The sequence below is a fragment of the Anabas testudineus genome, chromosome 24, assembly GCF_900324465.2.
Source record: "Anabas testudineus chromosome 24, fAnaTes1.2, whole genome shotgun sequence".
Taxonomy (NCBI): domain Eukaryota; kingdom Metazoa; phylum Chordata; class Actinopteri; order Anabantiformes; family Anabantidae; genus Anabas; species Anabas testudineus.
In genome coordinates this window covers 18219420-18238040 of record NC_046632.1, presented here as the reverse complement: position 1 = coordinate 18238040, position 18621 = coordinate 18219420, and the positions used below count along the sequence as shown (strand labels likewise).

Genomic DNA, 18621 nt, shown 5'->3' with positions numbered 1-18621 from the left:
AATTATGAGTGCACAGCAGTTCTGAACTGTGAAATTTGTCTGCAGGCAGGAATAAAGTTACACCAAAGACAGTACATGATGGATGTTAGGGGCGTAATGGTCCTGACCAAAACTGTGTCTCACACATCCACAGTCTCGAAACCAACTCCACGCCCAACCCACCAATCTTTCAGAGATGTCCCACCCCTCACATTACAGAGTCTGTCGCTTATAAATACACATAATGCATCTTAACAGAAGAGAGAATGCACAGTTTTACATAGGCAGAGTTTCCTATTTTCAGTATTAGTACTGTTCACAATAAAATAGAAGTTAATATCTGAGATCTGTGAATAACATCTTCAGACTACACTAACAATAGACATAAAAACAACTGACTCAGGGTCTAAACACAGTAATTATCAGTTAACATTCAACCAAGATGGTGTTTAAAATTAAGATTTTGTCAGGTCGTTATACATTTATGTGACATCAGGATCAAAAGCCCTTTTTATGACCATATGAATTTCAAACGTGTTGAGTGTTGTTTCTGTTACACTTGATCCAACAAACCCCCCAAAAGGACTGTACAGTGCCCCAGAAATCCCCCAGGTAGAGCCCCTTCTAGCTACCGGATGGCCTTAATGTGGTTCTATGCCTGAGACCCTCCCAGTCTAGAATCACCTCTGGCAGTCCCTGTCTGACACTGCTGATACTGGTCTTTCTTTCTTCCTTTCTCCTACATACATCCTCAGTTTGTAGTTGGATTCTGTGACTAGTAAACTGACATTGACATGAAAATTGGTGGAATTGCCCTTTTACTATCATCTCTTTTTCCCCCAGACTCGATGAAACATGACTTAGCAGTAGGAAGTCGTGAATCATCGAAGCCCAACACGTTTGGTTAAAAATTCAAGGAGATTCTGAGCTGAAGAGGTTTCAGGACAAACCCTTCAGACCGCTGAGCTTCAGGACAAGCTCCCCTCAGGGGAAACTGACTTTTAGGCCACTCTGAAAACTGTCAGTCAGTGATGATGAAGAGGAGGTCTGCGGACGACTCTCCAGCATCGATCTGGCTGATATTGATTGACTGGACTGTTTTTATAAATAGGTTGGTCATTGTTAAAAATGGAACTAATCTTTCAAACACAGATGCAAAACAGGACCTCACATCTTCGGCTTGTTATGATTCAGTAACCGGCATCTTCACTTCCTCCCAAAGCATTTTATCATTTCCCAATAAGCTTTGAGAACTGACAACAATGCAAACATTAACCTTGTACAGCTGAACCTTCTACTGTATATTCCTGCACTGAAGATAGAGGTTGCTTAGGTAAGGATGAACAGGGAGGTACGGTAGCTTCAGGGTGATCTAGATCAATGGTTTCTTGCTGGCTAACTGCTTAAAATCAACCAAAAATTTGAGGTTGTTTGATTTAGTTTTTTTAGATGCCTCACTGGGTAAACGTATTAAGATAAATTTCTTTCTAATAATTACTTAATAATCCCCTCAGCCTGATCTCACCATTGAAAAGCACAATTTTAGAATATACTGTAGGAAGAGGAGGTTTATCAATGCACAGAACGGTTATGATGAGAACGTTACCTTATTATAATGTAATAATGGGCATATTTAAATTTTGGCCTGATGATGGCGCTAGTAGAAAAATTTATCAAGAGAGGAACAAGAATGAATCTGAAACAATATATATGACAGAGGCTTGTGCAGGGTGGTGGACCGACAGTGCCATCCTTAGCCACAGTTCTACTAGAGCTAAAGACCATAATGCTGTTGTCTGATCAGATTTAAAAATTTGCAGCTCTTGAAACATTTTAAACTTGGTGCCATGTGACCTGGGGTCAGTTTAAATTCCACCACACAGGCTTTTAAGCAGCAGCTCATGATGATCTGTGGAAGTTCTCAGTCATCCCGGTCATGGTTACTCCAACGTTGCTGTTCAGTGACAACTGGACTTACTTTAGGTTCTTGAATATGTTTCACATCCAAAAGGTTTCATCAGTTCATATACTTCAACTTAACGCTTTCATATTTTGACACGTGTGACCATAGGGTCTCAAACATAGTTCATACAAGTACACAGACACAAAGTAAGTGACACAGTCGGCACCAACGCGTCTTCGGTTACCATACTCACGCTTTTATGTACCCGTGGAGGTGATCAAGTTCTTTTCATAAGGTGGCGATACAGGCTAGCACTTCCATGATCACAGTAGTAATTGAACATGTCGTAATGGAGGATTGTGTACTTCCGCCAATCACAGCAGGATCCTATCATAAATGACAGTGTGTTCATATCTGTGAATTCAGTGTGTAGCTAGAACATTGTTGATGTTTATTTAGCAGCTGCATAGCTTAGTGGTAAAATCACCACCCTCCATGTGGGAGACCAGGGTTCAAATCCCAGCTGTGGCCGGCTAAACTAGACTAACATCAAAACCACTGGTAGCTCAGTGTTCCAACATCCACCACAAGGAGGTTGACGAGGCACAAGTGCTACGGCAAAGGGGAGCCAGGACAGAAAGATGGTCTGACAAAGAGACCATTAGGTGGAGGGAAGGGCTGTGTAGTGGTAAGATTGTTCAGCTGTTCCTCTATAACATTCTGTAATGACTTGATCCATAAAGACACCAAACAACAATACAATTGTCAAAAAAACAACATTCTTTAAATGTCCACCAAGTTAGAAAATTAAGAACTGAAGAAGCTTTTTGGATCAGAAAGCCACTTAATCAATTCTAATAAACCTCCCAAATATAGAGACTGTGTGATATTGTTGAAAGCTCAGGGAAAATTTGGTTAAATCTTAATTTTAAATTTGCTTGTGTACCTTTACATTTAACAGGCTGAAAACCAAGTATGATGTTTAATTTTGTGTGATGTGGTAGAACTTTAAAGTCATCATCACATTGCTGTTGTACAGTTTGTGTAAATATACTGTTGTACTTGACTATGACTTATCACTGCCATTAGGGGAAAATCCTGACTGTAATGTGGACCTTTCTTATTTAAGGTGTTAAATTGTGATTCATGTGTTGAGTTTTGCATTTAATAGTTGAAAATACAAACTGTGTTCAGTAGAAACAGCGTTGTTGTTGTTCTTAGATTTTTTTTAAAGGCATTTTGCAGGTTTTGTTTGACAGAAGCGTCACACTACCAAACTGGAGTCAAGGAAAGAGCATAGAGGTGAGTGAAACATGGAATGCATTTATTCATCTGTTAGAGATCAGCGTTAGAAAAATGACAGTCGACAAAGGCAGTGTTCCCGAGGAATGATTGTACTGTGTGGAGAAAAATGGTCCGTAGCAAATGCAGGACATTTTTTTACATTTGAGGAAAGGATTTATTATCACTCAATAATACTGAGGTTTTAATCAAGCGTGGCCCCTTTACACTCGGCATTAACATGCAAACAGGCTGTATGTATGTATCAGAGCTTATTTTGTTTCTTTTTTCTTGTTAAGACAAACTTGATTTTTCCTTCACATCAAGGAATTCACTCTTTTAGAAACAGAGTCAAACCAAACCTTTAAGTTAGAACTGTGCATGTTTTTGATGTTACAGGTAGCAACTCAACTGAAACCCGAGACTGAAAAACTAGAGGAACACCAAGGTAAGAAAATGTATCTTCCCCAGAATAAACAGCAGTTAATGTGTATATGCAGAATTATCATCTGAAAATGGGCTGATGGTCAGGAAGAAGCCTGGAATCCAAATTATGATACAAAAAATAGACGTTTGTATATTTTGTACAGTAACCAAGATGAAATCTCACACTCGCTCATCTATGTGGTCTGTCGGCTCTCGCAGTGATGGTGAGGTGACAAGAGCGTGGCTGGTTTGAAAATGTGACTGAACCATAATGTTTTTATAATTTTACAGGGACATTAAGTCTTCTTTGTGTATGAAATCTTTTTTACTTCATTCATCTTTATCCGAAGGCTTTTGTCCTCCATCTTGTAATGACATCAAAAGAATTTTAATTATTAGAGAATCATCAGCGTAAAATCGGACTTTGCATTTGGAATTATGTTAGACTGGTGTTTAATGGGTATGATACAAGTTGAGAGCAGCACAAAAATGAATCCCAGTGAGCAGAGAGGAGAGGGAGAGATCGGTTGTTAGGCTGTTTGTTCACTCACTGCCAAATATTTTGGGACCTGTGCAGCTTGAAAAGAGTTTTAATTTAAATTTAGCAGATTAGTTTACAGATTAGCTCAAAATTAACCATAGACCACTGTGTGTTGCCAGAGAACTACGACTTAAATATTTATGTTTGTGAAACCAGTTCCATGTTTTAAAGCATGGTTTCATCATTTGCAGGTTCAAGGAGTTCGACTGAAAAGTACACATCGTTCCACATCCAGGTTACATGTAAGAAATGTTTCCACGGTGGTTCAGTGACTATATTTGTATATATATATCTATTTGATACTTTGATATTGAAACCTAGGCGTTGCAAAGTGTGGAGGCGATGATATATAACAGACGTGTTAATCTGGACATCTTTTCAACTGCACATCACCAAACCAAAGTCTTCTGCCTTTTGCAGTTAGCTCAGATTTTTAGGGCATTTATATATTTAATTGAAATTGCTTTTGTGCATGTTAATGCCATTTGTAAAGGAGATCAGCTACTTAGCAACTACAGGGATATTCACGCTTTCAGACAGTCCAAGTCACCTTGTTTTTATGCCGAGCATTAAGAGGAATGGGAAGCTCAGGAACAGACTTAGCAGCCTCAGGTGAGTAGCACAGGTGTAATGTGACAGCAGATTGTCTTCCATTTTTCTGTGTGGGTAATTTATTGCTTCTCTTAACAATCTCACACGCCCGAGTAGGTGAAGTAGAAACTGTTCTTTCAAAAATAAGCTCTTACATTGCAATAGGAATATCACTGTTGGTAGCATGTACTGTACTTGCTGTATAGAAAATATTTCAGTGTTGACTCAATGTTCCAGTTCAAGGCTGAGTACCAGTGCATTGTACAGAGTTCATGCCTTGCTCAATAGCATCTCACACTGCAGAAAAATGTCCAATGTGACAGAGATGTCCTGTAATCAAGTGGTGCCATCACACTAATAGCCAGATAGGGATTTAATTTTTAAAGATAACATAAATGACAAAATGTCACCTTGGGAATCACTGCATTGGCAAAAAGATCAGGTTTAAAAACTAAAGATGGTGTGAATGGCTTGTTGAGGATTTCGTTTTTGCAGCGCTGATCTGCTCTCAAACAACAGCAACATGTGTGGTTGCATCTCAGCAGTTGCATAATTAATTCACATTTTCTGCTTTGCTTGATAAAGAGACAAAAAGTAATCACGGAGCTGAATTACTGCTCTGGTCCAAAGAAGAAAATAAAGTAGTGGGTCATATTTAGAGCAAAGTTTGGTCTCAAAGTTTTTGGAGCTTTCTCATTAGCTTTACACGTTAAATCACACATAATGAAAAGAAGAATCACTACATGAACAAATCAATAAGTTCTCAAGTTACATTCAGCTGGAAAGACAAAAGGTAAATTAAGAAATATTGGACTTAATTACGAGTGCACTCAGGAGGAACAATCTGACACTCATGCAGCACTGCCTCACGGTGAGAGCTCACAACTCCATGTGCAAGTTTTTTTTCTTTTTGCCCTGTAAGAACCACATGAAGACAATGTAAACAGCAGGTTTTAAGTCAGAGAGGGATCACCAGCTAGCTGTTAAGATGGAAGCGACACACCAGTGAGACTTCAGTGTGATAATCAGGAATGCATAATTACATGGAATTAGGTTTTGTGTTCTGGGGAGGCAGCTTTGAACAAAACAAAGTCCTACTTCTGGCAATTAAACCCTGTTAAAGTAGAATTAAGGCCTCATAGTTAGACGTGCAGAAATGTTAGAGAACATAATTCCTTGGAAAACAACTGGATGTGATCACTTAGCATGATTTTTCTGCATAGGGTTCAACTTCCCTGCCCTCGCCCCCATCGAGGAACTGAAAGCCAGCAAGAACTGAAAAAACTAAGAACAAAAGGACAGTTGAGAAAAATCGCTGTTCACTGAATGCTGAAGGCCCTAAAGTCAGAACCTGGCGCTCAGACGCCCTCTGTGTTAGGTAGCTGGTGCATTCGTCCCTTTGTTTGCCTTGAGAAGCCCCGGGCCCCATCACTTGAACATGCTCTGCAGCATGGCCGTGGCGTAGGTGGGTCGCGCCTGCCGGCTCTCGATGGCGCTGCGGAGGTACTGAATCCCCCCACAGCGCTCCCAGATCTCCTCAAACTGCCGTGGGAGGATCTCAGCCCCCCTTTTCCTCGACAGGCCTGTCTCCTCCAGACTCAGCTCACACATCTCCATGTCGTCCTTCCCTGTGGAGGAAACAGGTTTCAGGTTTACCCCTACAAAGACACTTGTAACTAAATCTGTTTCACTAAAACATCTATTGCAGTTCAGGTCTGGAATAAAATCCAGTGGTTGTGAACTCAGTGACGTGTCATAGCATGTGGCTGCTTGTTGGTGACTGGCCTAATTAAGAGGTATTTATGAAGTCCAAAAACAGCTTTTAGTTTAGAGCTACTGCTAATCAAGCACACGCTCCGACACTCAGGTGAATCCACTGACAAGCTGCTGACGTCTGCAGAGCTGCTACTAACATTAGCTTAAAAAGTTCCAAGTCTACTTCGAAGCTCTGTCTCTGTAACTGTTGAACTAACCAGAATCAGACTTTACTTCAGTTCCCTGTAGATACTTAGTTTAGTCGATGAATTCCTGAATATACAACTGACTAAACTTCAGCAAACATTTTATCCTCTGGTCACATTTTACATCTGCAGCTTTAGAGGTAATAAGTTCCAGCAGCGTAGCTGAGTGTTATGAGGTGGTTACTCGCCCCATCCCGTTGTTGTCTGTGAGCACTGCTGCTCCAACACACAACGTGAAAACTGTTTCACTGTAATATGAGCTTTTGTACATTTACGACCACCTGGTTTTTAAATCACACAACGTGATTTCATAAACCTGGAGCGCGCCACTCCTCAGCCCACAGATGACTGAAAATAAAGTTCAGAACAACGCTGCTGTGAGTCACAAGGTTTTAGCACATGTGCTGAGACAGATGGACAAACTGTAAAAAACCATTTCTTCTTTTTGACTTGTGATTTGGTACAATCTGTTTCTGGATTTAAAAAAAAAACAAAAGCAAAAAAAGAAACCCACCGTTACCTAGACTGAGTCGAATCCAACAGAAAATAAATGGATAAACACGTGTATTTAAATAATAATGTGTTGTGCATTTAAATACAATTCTATTCTAACCCTTAACAGCAACTGCTGAAAATTAATATGGTGATAAATGATAAGATGCAAATAAAAATACTAGAAATAAAACGTGTAATTTCTTCTTTCTATATTATTAAAGCTGCTAAATAATTAACTAAACTAGGTGCAGTGATCAGTCAAACCCCAGGATGCCCACTCAAAGGCTCCAGGAACTTTTAGTATTCTTCTTACTAATAAGATAATGTGTCTATGGTTTCAGTAATAAATAATAATAATAATACATAATGGAGTTTCTATTATTTATGGTTTAGTGGCGGCTAAAAAACATCAGTTCACCTCAGACGATATGATGCGTCTGTGCTGTAAACTCAACTACACGCAGGGTAAAGAAGAATCAGCGTCTGTTCTGCTAAGAGCTGACGAGAACTGAAACCCGGCACCTTTGCTGGAAAATGTCAAACACTAATCGATAACTCGTATAAGACGTCACATACCAGACTAAAAAATAAAAGCCTCTCATGCTTTACAGCCTCCCCACAGTGAACAACCTGACTGTGCATTATAATAATAGAGCTGATGATGATGGTGATGATGATGATGATGATGATGATAATGATGATGATGATGAATCTGCTGCACTGTTACAGTCAAATTCCAGAACATGTATTAGAGGCGGCCAATAAAATGTCACTTTAGTTTCTGTCGGCATCGATTCCTTTTTGATTTCTCCACATCAGCCATCCGTCTGCGCTCTGTTCTCACCACGCTTCGTTTCCTCTCTGCCTCCACTGCTGCCTATTCTCTAGCCTTTCCTTATTTCCTTTCCTCTGTCCCTCGTGTGATTTTCCCTGTTTCAGCTCATAGTTCACTAAAACCCCAAACAGTGATGGTTCATCATATGTTCATCATATGTTCATCATATGTTCATCACCCTCCACGTCCGACTGACCTGCCACCAGTAGGATGGGGTGTTTATCGGGATGCAGCTCCATCTGCCTTGCAATCCAGGGGCCGTCGAAGTGAGCGTACCACCAGCCCTTCTTTTTGTTCTGGGGGTCTTTGTACTGGTCTCCTGGCCGGATGAACGGGATGCGGAAGTAGCGTTGCTGCCGGTTCATCGCCACCTCGTACTGCCGGGCCGGTATGGGCGGGGCTGGGTTCTGCTGGGCTGTTGATTGGATGGAAAAAGAGTTAGGAAGCAGCTAACAGCAACCAATCAAGAGCCAGTGATAATGTTTACATGCAGCCTGGGACCCGCTTAATGTGGAAACATGTCTGATTCCTGTTTATCACCTTGTGTATTAACTTCTTAAACAGCATGAAAACTGCACCTACACCATGTTTGAAGTGCGGTTCTACTCTAGTAGGAACGTTCCCTTCTTTTGCTCCTGCAGGTCCTTGTTAACTCACTGCATGAAAACATTAGGCCCCGTTCTGCTGTGCTTGGATCAGCTCTGAATAATGGTTCCCATGTTAAAGAGTAGTTAGTGGATCCTGCTGTTAGAGCTGGAGGAGGGTCGGCAGAGATCGCAGCAGTGCTGACGACAGAGGGGGGAATCAGCAAGACATGAAGCATGACAGATGCTTATGAAGAGGTTTGCATACTCATGTGAAACATTAAACATACAGCATTAGCAACTTTCTACAAAGCGGAGCGGAAAGTCAGGACAGACTGGGGAAGCTGTTTGAAATGTTTCACTTCAAACAAGCAGTTTCATCTTAGTTATAAATTAAAGGATTTGAGGGAAATAATCTTTCTGTTGTGTTAAACACGCTGAAATAAACGACTGCATTCCTTTATTTTATTCCATGTTTCCAAAGCAGAGCGATGAAAACAAGGAATTAGTATCTGTTAAAAATAAACTGCACTTTAAAACTGATCCAAGATTCAAACATCTTGTTAAAATGAGGTTTTCTTTTCTTTTTTTTTGCAGGATCTTAAAAAGGTGAAACAACCATCTGTTTCATCTGAGCAAAACACCGCTGCACCGTCACCAACACCTTCAGAAAGGCGAGAAATTGAAAAAGAACGACGCCAACAAACTTCACCTCCCCACCGACAAGTCTGAAAGTAAAAAAAATAAAAACTTCAGCATCAGAAGACGAATCTGAACATTTCTGTGCACCAGTGGAATCATTTTCTTCACAAAGGCTCCTGTTGGATTCTCTCAGGTTGTTGATTGCTGTTTGTTGTACTTCCTGACCTGCTGCTACAAAGTGACTGATGTGACGCGATAACAGGTGGAGAGGTGCATTCAGGTTTCAAGGCTGATGAAAATCAAGGGATCTGTAACCTGTACAAGCAGCAGTAGATCATCTACCCGACACTGACGGAGCTGGTTGTGACGTGAAGAAGAAACATGAGCAAGAAGTCAGAAATGTATCTACATGAACTAATCCTAACGTCGTCCAGTAAATAAGCTGTTACAAGCTAATGTTGGTGTGGCTGTAGGTTAAAGGGCTGTGACACATCAAGGCAAAGAATTATAAACTACAGAGCCAAAAAATGTAGCTTGAATTCATCATTTAAAAGAGAAAACAGAAGAACTGAGACTGCGTTGGAAACGTCCAGTAGGTGGGACACGTGTCTGACCCCGACGGGCTCCTGCTACATGTGTGAAAGGGAACTTTTCTGTCCTGAGAGTCTCACGGTCTGATTTAATATGACATTAATATGACATTAACAGGACATTAATGTGACACAACAGCTTCAGATAACGAAGAGAAAAAACATCTTCGTGTTAACGATTATGAGCGGTTTCACTCCTCGTTACATTCGCTCTGGTCTCAGTTTGTAAACTGTACTTTTCCTCTTGGTTCAGTTTCTGTTCACAGAAAAATATAAGTGAACTAGAATGTGTCACTTCAAACCACACACAGGTAGAGGATCCTGTGTTGTGGACTGTAGCTGCTGTTTCTATGCCATGATGTAATTTAACCTACGCAGTTACTCGTCTGACCACATCTGACCTCCTGTCAGGTGTATCCTCCAAATTATGAATTAAATAAGAAAACAGAGAGAGGATACATGTTCTCTTTGAGAAGCTCCAAACACAATAATCAATTTTCCTTAAAACAATAACTTGACTGATTTATCAGCTGCTAAATACCAGATTTATTTTAAATGTCTGATAATTTAATGCTAAATTCAACTTGAGTTTCAGTCCCTGTGTAAAGGCAGCAGGTAGTCAACACTGACTGCGTCAGCCTCGTTTACTGTAGCTGATAGCTGATGTATCTAAGATCTTCATTAAGTCTCTGGTGGATGGAGGCGACACCTTTTACCACGTTTGTCTTCAGATCAGCTGGTGCTGCGGCCTTTTGCTCCCGTCACGCTCCTGTAAAACGTGATGCTATCATCAGCCGCCAAACACAAGCCAAGCAAGCTGCTCTAAAAGCCTTCTGTGTCCCCCCCCTCCCTCTTTTTCCCTTTCCCATCCTTGAGAATTCATCCATGTGGGAGTATCAATAACAGCCGCCTGAAGAGCTCGGAGGATTTACCTCGGCTCTTTATCAAACCGTTATAGCTGTCTGCGAGGCGTCTCGCAAATGGGCAAGAGCTGGCACCGCTGCACCGGTCATAAAGACGAAACCGCAGCTTCGTGCCTTCGAATCGCTCGAATAATCTCTTCCACACACGTCTCAATTGGGGTTGCCATGGAAACCCATCCAGCCTCCTGAAAAGGGAGGGGACTTTTCCAACAAACGGAGCAGCTCAAAGCAGAAACCATCAAACCCGTTAAGAGCAGACCTCTACCATGTGTGAGGAGGGGTTAATAAGGGCGGGGGCGGTTAGTAGCGTTACACACTGGAGGACCACTTACATGCTTTTCTCACAGGAGGTGCATGATCTGAAAGTAAACATGCCAGGTTACACACACATACACTGCAGAAGTGATGCAACAGAGCAGCATAATGAAAAAGAGAAGACAGTGAAAAGATCAATAATGTCTGTTCACGTGATGAGAACGACGAATGCAGCTACTCCTGAAAACACTAAACGTCATCAGTGGATTAGTGGGTACAGTACGGTGACATGGAGGAATAACAATTGATGTAGAAATAGAAGAAATGAACACGAAGCTAATTTGTGAAACTTCTTCGTGGGTCAACAGATCGTTTCTCTGTCTCTGCGCTGATGGAGACCTTTAACCCCGTCACCCATCCACACAATAAACAGTCAAAACTCACTTCTGCAGTATTTTAACAGAGTCAATACAGGATTTCATGACCTGCTGTAACGTCTGTCACCTTGAAACACGGGTCAAACACTAAAAGGTAAAAAATAAAGTGTCATCACTTCTTCTGCTGTCTGAGATCATCTGGAAATTATTTTAGCATCTTAGTCCACTGAGTTTAAAACAGAAGAAGCTGAGGAGGGACTTGATGAAGGCGACAAAGCTCCTGGGACGGACACACACACAGAGCTCAGACGAAATTGTCTACGGTGAAGTGTGTGTGTAGCAGGACGAAGCTGCGTCTCTCGCATGGAAGAACAGAATGAATGTGGGCGTGTGGTGCTCCTGGTCCAATCAGTCAGAGCGGAGCACACGAGCTGGTTCAGAATAAGACCCTTTGTCATCATGACAACTTGATGTGTTGCACAAGGGGAAGAAGCGTTGGCTCGGAGACGTGAGAGACACGAGTCCAGAACGACGAGGACGGGTCGAACTGGACGAGCTGTCAGAGTCCAGAGGAGTTCATCTTCACAAAGTTCAGCAGGTTTATTACAGATCACCATGTTTAAGACTTGTCAGACTTCACAGTGAGGTCTCAAAGTGTTTTTGACTAATCCAGGACAGAACAACCTGTAACGGCTCCAGGAGCCACGTGGATGAAGGACGAGTAGGAAGAGATGTCTCACACTTCATTTATCATCTTTATGATATGAGATGGTGCAGACGAAACAACACAGGATTTATTCTGTCTGTCTAATTTTACCGTTACAGTGAAGACATCGTTTTGTTCCCAGTCTGTAACATCACTCTGTTGAACTCTGTTAAAGCAGTTTGCAGAGAGGCTGCAGTGATGTGACGGTGAAGACAGACTAATACAGTTCATTCACGTTTTCCCGCTGCAGCGTCTAAATACTTCAAATCAAACAGTTCAGTTTTGATTTCTGATAAAACACAGAATGAGTTGAAAATAGATATTTATCTTTTATACTTCCTGAAGACTGCTGCACTGTATTGAAGAGTACGTCCTTGGACACAGCAGGACGTTACCAGATGACATCAAACCTGCACGGCCCCCCCCACACTGCCGGACTGACTACGTTCACCTGAACAGAGTCGATCTAATTACAGCCTTAACGTTCTTTTTTCATTTAGTACTTTGTTTTACGACTCGTCTTTACATCACTGGAGATAACAGCGTGTGCTGAAGGGAGAAATGTGAAGTGTGTTTAAATACATAAGATAAAATAATGTAAAGCACTGATAACAACCACGACAGGAAACAGGATTAAAGAATGATACAGGTGCTGTAATTAGCCACAGTCGTACGTAACGACGGCTTCTCTGTCACTGTCAGCATCGTCTAACACGATTTACAGTCTAGAAAATTGAAGGATTCATGTGCAGACAGACGATTAAAAGCAGTATCACGTCCATTTATGTCAAACTGTGAGTAGAAATGAGACTGGATGTTGTGAAACAGCTGATAAATGAACCTGTGCATGCACAGATATTTAGAGTTTTAACATCTGGTCCTATCGAAAAAATGTTTGTTAACAGAATGTTTTAAACTATTAGTCAGGGAACCACGAATCCTGGATGTTGATGGATGAACAGCAGCTAAGTGTTGAACCAGCAAACGTGATAAAGATTCAACACGTTAAAACTAAACCTCATCATTTGAATCCTAACCGAGCGACTGTGTGTCATCACGTACCGTAGTCAGTGATGGATTTCGGCGCTCTCTGCTCCGTGTCAGTGTTCCTCTTCTTGTTCTTGGCCTTCCAGGTGTGGTAAACTTTGAGCCGGCGGTGGAACTCCTCCCTGCAGGCAGCCAGCAGCTCGATGTCTGCAGGTGACAGATTAAAAAAATATTGTAAAAACACAGTGACAGTGGTGCCTGAACAGTCCCAGCAGGTGGGCTCAGGTAGCCTTCAACAGATGGTTCAATATTATTTAAGTGCAGAGGAAACACAGCAGCTGTGCTGGATCCACATGTCCCACGTTCTCCAGGCTGCAGAAGGTGGTTCTCTGTGGGTGCTAAAGTCAGTCCGTCGTTCAGTCACAGTGAAATATCTCTGTTATAATTTATTATAACTGTTTCACATTCAACATCTACAGGACAAATCCGAAAATCAAAAGGAAACTAATAAACCTCCTCATCCACTTCGAACATACTGCTAATTAACAAGTTAGTGCTAAACTAAGAAGATGTTTGCAGCTCAGCTCATCATTTACATTAAAAACTGTTCATCAAGACGAAACATTTAGATGAACTGAGACAACAATCTAACAGTATAGGAAAATCCAAATCATGCTGAAAACAGACTAGAATTTAAACTAAAGTCATTAAACTGTTTATTTGAAATCTCAAAACAAGTTCAGACATTTTCCTGCTGCATTAAGATAAGAGAGAGCACATTTCATCAGGATGATTCAGATAAATTACTTTAGTAAAAGGAGGAAAGAAACAGTGTGATGAGATGCTTAATGCTCACTAAGTGCTTAGGTAACGTCAACGGAGCAGTAACACTTCAGAAAACTTCAATTAACAGAGCAGAGCTGAAGTCAGAGCAGAACCATCCACAGTACGACGGGTGTCAACAACCTGCCGCCGCCGTCCACGGCTGCGGATCATCACGCGCATCATGCTCACATCAGTATTCTCTGTCCTCTGTCTGGGAGACGAGCTGAGCAGCCTGTTCACAGCGGACTGACTCGATGATGTGCGGCTGCTGCAGACGTCGTTCTAACACATTCATTTGTGGGTCGTGTGCCGACCCCCCTGTCCTGAGCTCTCAGGTTAAACGTCAGTGTTAAGGGAAGAAATGAAGAGAAATGTGACGTCTCTTTGAGTCATAATCAGCTCAGTCACGCAGGATATTTAAACATCAGGCTGGTGCTGTTCTGCTGTTCGGCCTCGTTTCTATGCTGTAATGTTGCTGAGCTGTTGAAGAGAAAATAGAAACTCCACTTTACAACAGCTGCTTTAAAGTCCTGCACCTCATGTTGCTCCAGTGTTCCTGTTCAGAGTTTAGAGAAGTTTGATGCTGATGGTACTTTTAATTTGTCTGTTTTACGTCTTTTTACTGTGTATTTAATTTATCATCAAAGTCATTATTATTAGTCTGAATATTTTTGTGCACTAATCTAAACCCATAATAACATATTACATCTAAATGACTCACTAAAGGTTTGATTTGCTAAATAACTGATTTAATGTCGGTGGCTTTAGTTAAATCAACATCTCTAATGTGTAATCATCCTGTTGGTATCTAACCACTGCACAGATTTTATTACATCTGTGGGGAAATACTCTGTAAACTGAAACACTTCCTCTTTTTCTAATTAGAGTATAAAGTCATTTCATAGTCAGGAGGAGCTGTAGCGTGGTGCCAGTTAAAACCTGCATCCATCTACTGATTGACTAATGAACAGGGATGAAAACATTTAGCCTGAGAAATAAGTGTGAAAATAAAATAAGCACACTCTCAATCACGATTAACTTATCGTTATCGTCCTCCACATGTGTGAAATACATCAGAACAGCTCTTTAACATTTACAGCTACACAACCAAACTCCAGGAAGTAGCCGGTCTCATTATTCTCTGTCCTATAGTCGTCTTGTACAGTAACTCAGGACTGGATGCTCATACATTTGACCTTTGAACCTTAATCCATCAGCCACAACTTGACATTTTAACACTAGAACTACTGACTTTTCTGGTCATACCTAGGAGCCCGACAAGGTGGTCAAATGACAACCTGCCCCCTGTGGACAGCTGCTTTTATTATGTAAAGACGGTCGTTAGCGGCACACGTCGGGGTGGGGGCAGATGGGGGGAGGGTTGTCGCTGACTTAGCACAAGAAGATGTCTCCATAAGATGTTTTGGTGAGGCAGAGCTTCCTCCTCCTTGACCACCTTGTCGGGCTCCTAGGTATATAGTCATTTGACTGGTCTGTCGTAGTTCTAGTGTTAAACATTAATATACACTTGATCCATTTGCTGAGCAACGTTTAAATTAAATAAATCTGTTCTGTGGATCAGGATGTTAACGACCACAGCCTCATTTTTTATTCCAGCAGTCCTGATGCTTCAAAATCAATGTGACAATGATCAAATAATACTGAAATGCTGCGTGTGATGCGTTTAAAGTGCTCTGGATACAAATGACAATGACTGTTGAAATGCCAGTGTGAAGGTTAAGCAGCTCGTCGCTGTCAGATACGTCCCCGTGATTTCAGCTGGTATTGTAATATTTGTCTGAACAAAGAAATAAACAGGCTCCAACTGTGGGATCATCATGATGAGTTTAGTTAAAAGAGTCGTTCTGTTCCGCTCGACCAGCAATTCACTCCCACACGAGAGAAGTGGACGCGTTTACTAAAATAAAAGTAAGTGGAGTGGAAACAGAGCTGGAAACGAGGAGTGAACTCCGACTACAACTGTTTTATAAAGTTCAGCTGAGAGTCTTACGGATTAAAATGGAGCCTCACAGTGAAGCTGAAGGAGCAGTCACACAGCTCAGTCTCAGCCTCTGGGGAGCAGGAATGTGCTCCAAACATTTCTTATCTAATTGCTTATTAAATTATACTCATTATATAATGAGGAGGAATCTACTCATTAACCACTCGAGTGGAAATAATGGTGGTTATAGAAAGTTCGACCTGATGGTGGCGCTACAGTCAATAGATGATTAGAATTTGATCATTGTGGAGCTGAGCTAGTTAATTCCAAATCCCAAAAATAAAACGCTGCGAGGTTACAAAACCAAACTCAAGTATCCTCTGCAGAGCATGAACCTGTTTATTAGAATATGAGATGACATCAAAGACAAAGATTCATCCTCTGAGGATCAAGAACATTCATTCAATTCAATCAGTTTTTAAGATAACGCGTCGTGAACCTCATGAAACTGACAGAGCGGTCGACAGGAGTTAAAAACAAATGTTTCATCCACTGAAGCTTCTTCATCAAACAGAAACTCACCACATGAGGTGTTGATGGCGTCTCGCAGCTCCGCGTACTTCCACTTGCTCAGTTCGTACTTCTTGGCGCCGGCAGCAGCCTTGGAGGCCTGGACCTGTGGACCTCTAACACAGGAAACAGACAAGATGGAGGCAGGAAGTCAGCAACAAAGACCCTCAGCGGGGGGGGGGGATGCTGCCAACACGGAACTTATGTGGAGATCAGAAAGCGGGGCTTTGTTTAGAACTCGAGTCTAAAAGGATTCGAAAAGTAAAGCGTTGTAGTCAGAAGTAGATGGGTGGAGTTTACAGAGTGTCAGATTAAAGACTGACGACCTCCGTGAACACTTGGACGAGATGGAGGGACGATCCACTTCTACAGGTTATTATGTTGAGATGTTGTTCAGGGGGTCAAGACCCTCGAGCAGTCAGACGATCGGGCTACATCTGTTTATTATGAGTCAAAACTGGAAGTGAACACATCTAAAGACAATAATCAATCAACAGTCTTCTCCAACTTATTGAGCTTTAGTCAAACGTTGAAGAAGAAGGAAACTAAGAGCAGTCAGACCTGAAGCATGACGACTGGCAGATGTAATAATGGACTCTTTGGGTTCTCAGATGTGGACGATTGTGGAACTGCTCGTGTTTCTTGACCCATCTGAGTCTTTTCAGTTCTCCGTGTCTCATCTCAGTCGTTTCTGGTCGAAACCATGACAACGTGGAGAAAAGTAAACAGACTGGAGATATAACAAGAACAAGAATGGTATCGAGCTCTCATGACATTTATAAAAACACAGCCTGAAGTCGCAGCATCAGTAGAAACAGATGAACGACCCTGGACCTCGGATCTAAAAAGTGAACTGAAGAAATTCAGAAACGGCCTGAATCACCTTTCACAGTAAACTCCACCCACCTCATCACAGCAACAGGTGCAAGAATGACACATACAACAGATACTAAACAGTGGTTTGTTGCAGCTACAGGTTCACGGCACCAGTAGAGGAACGACATGCTGTGCCAGTCGCCAGGAAGTCAGAACGTGTGTGGGTGAAGCTGCTGTGAAGCTGCAGCTCACTCTGTTCACAATGAACCACGTTGGACGGGAGAGAGTGGACAGCTCCTCTCCAGCTGTGGGTCGAGCTGCTCGCTGACAGGCCTGATTAATCCGGGACCAGGATTTGCTCCTTTTAGAACACCGGGACGCTGCAGCTTCTCTAATCCTATCTGGTGGCTACGTGTCGTGATTAACGGGAGCTGGCCTCGAACCCGTGTTCCCAGAATCTCACGCTGGCTTTGGCAGCTGAAGGCTACAGTCACCTTCTGCTCGTACTTCCTGCCGTGGAGCGTTTGAGGTGCATTGAGAGGCAGCCGGAGATAATTAGCCACAGACAGATGATCAGAGGAACCGGGGGGAGGGACTGAGTGATGTCACATCACACCTGGGCTGATGCCAAGAGCAACACAGGTGGAAATGTGACATCACTGACCAGTAAACACAGCTCCACCTCTACTGGACAAACACAGAGTGACCACTCTGTGAAGTAGCTGTGTGGTCTCAACCTTTTGTTTTAGTTCCATCAGAAACCAGGAAGAGTTCGACCTGGAGAACGGACTCTTTATCTGCACTTTAATAAAAATGTCAATAACAGATTCTAACACGTTCCTGTTAAAACTACAAATGAAAACACTGAACACTCAGACGCTGCTGTCTCAGGAGGTTGGAGACAATCATCAGCTGTTCACGTTGCTCCTCTCCAGCTGACAGCGACAATTCAATAAAGTCAGTTTGCACTTTGCTGATTAACTACGGAGGAGGTGGGGTTCTGGAACTGAGAGGATGAATTAGAAAAAAGATGGAAAAGACTCAAATAAACTGAGAATTAACTGATAATCAGAATTTAGATGATTAAAATTCATTTTAATTAAAAAACATATAAATTGGTGGATTTGGATCAAGTTATTTTTTTTGCATGATCAAGTGATTGATTGTGTTGACGGGTTTCTGTAGTTTTAACAGGTGCTTCGTACCCACCTAGCCAGTAGCTCAGTCATTTCTTTCGCCATTTCTTCCCTAAAAACAGCACGATGGTGCCAAGTGTAAAGAAGTTAGTACAGGGTGGTGTCTTCACAAAAATAAATACAGTATAATATGTATAAGACAATATGTGTGATGAATGTAGATCTCTAACCTGAGGTTGAAGTAGAAATAATAATA

General features: G+C 41.8%; 1 protein-coding gene across 6 annotated transcripts in view; it reads right to left on the bottom strand.

Annotated features, from left to right (window-relative positions):
• Positions 1–3185: 3185 nt before the first annotated feature.
• myo6a (myosin VIa) overlaps positions 3186–18621 on the bottom strand; it is a 95475-nt gene continuing 80039 nt past the window's right edge. For 2 of the 6 annotated variants that reach the window (XM_026340694.1, XM_026340697.1), the window contains 6 exons: positions 18439–18477; positions 16426–16529; positions 13152–13283; positions 11084–11110; positions 8209–8427; positions 3186–6349 (listed from right to left, as the gene is read on the bottom strand). In XM_026340694.1, the coding sequence (XP_026196479.1) occupies positions 6150–6349; positions 8209–8427; positions 11084–11110; positions 13152–13283; positions 16426–16529; positions 18439–18477 (721 nt within the window). In that variant the 3' untranslated portion in view covers positions 3186–6149. The remainder of the gene's footprint in view (positions 6350–8208; positions 8428–11083; positions 11111–13151; positions 13284–16425; positions 16530–18438; positions 18478–18621) is intronic. The other 4 variants (XM_026340695.1, XM_026340698.1, XM_026340696.1 and 1 more) reach the window with 4 other exon arrangements.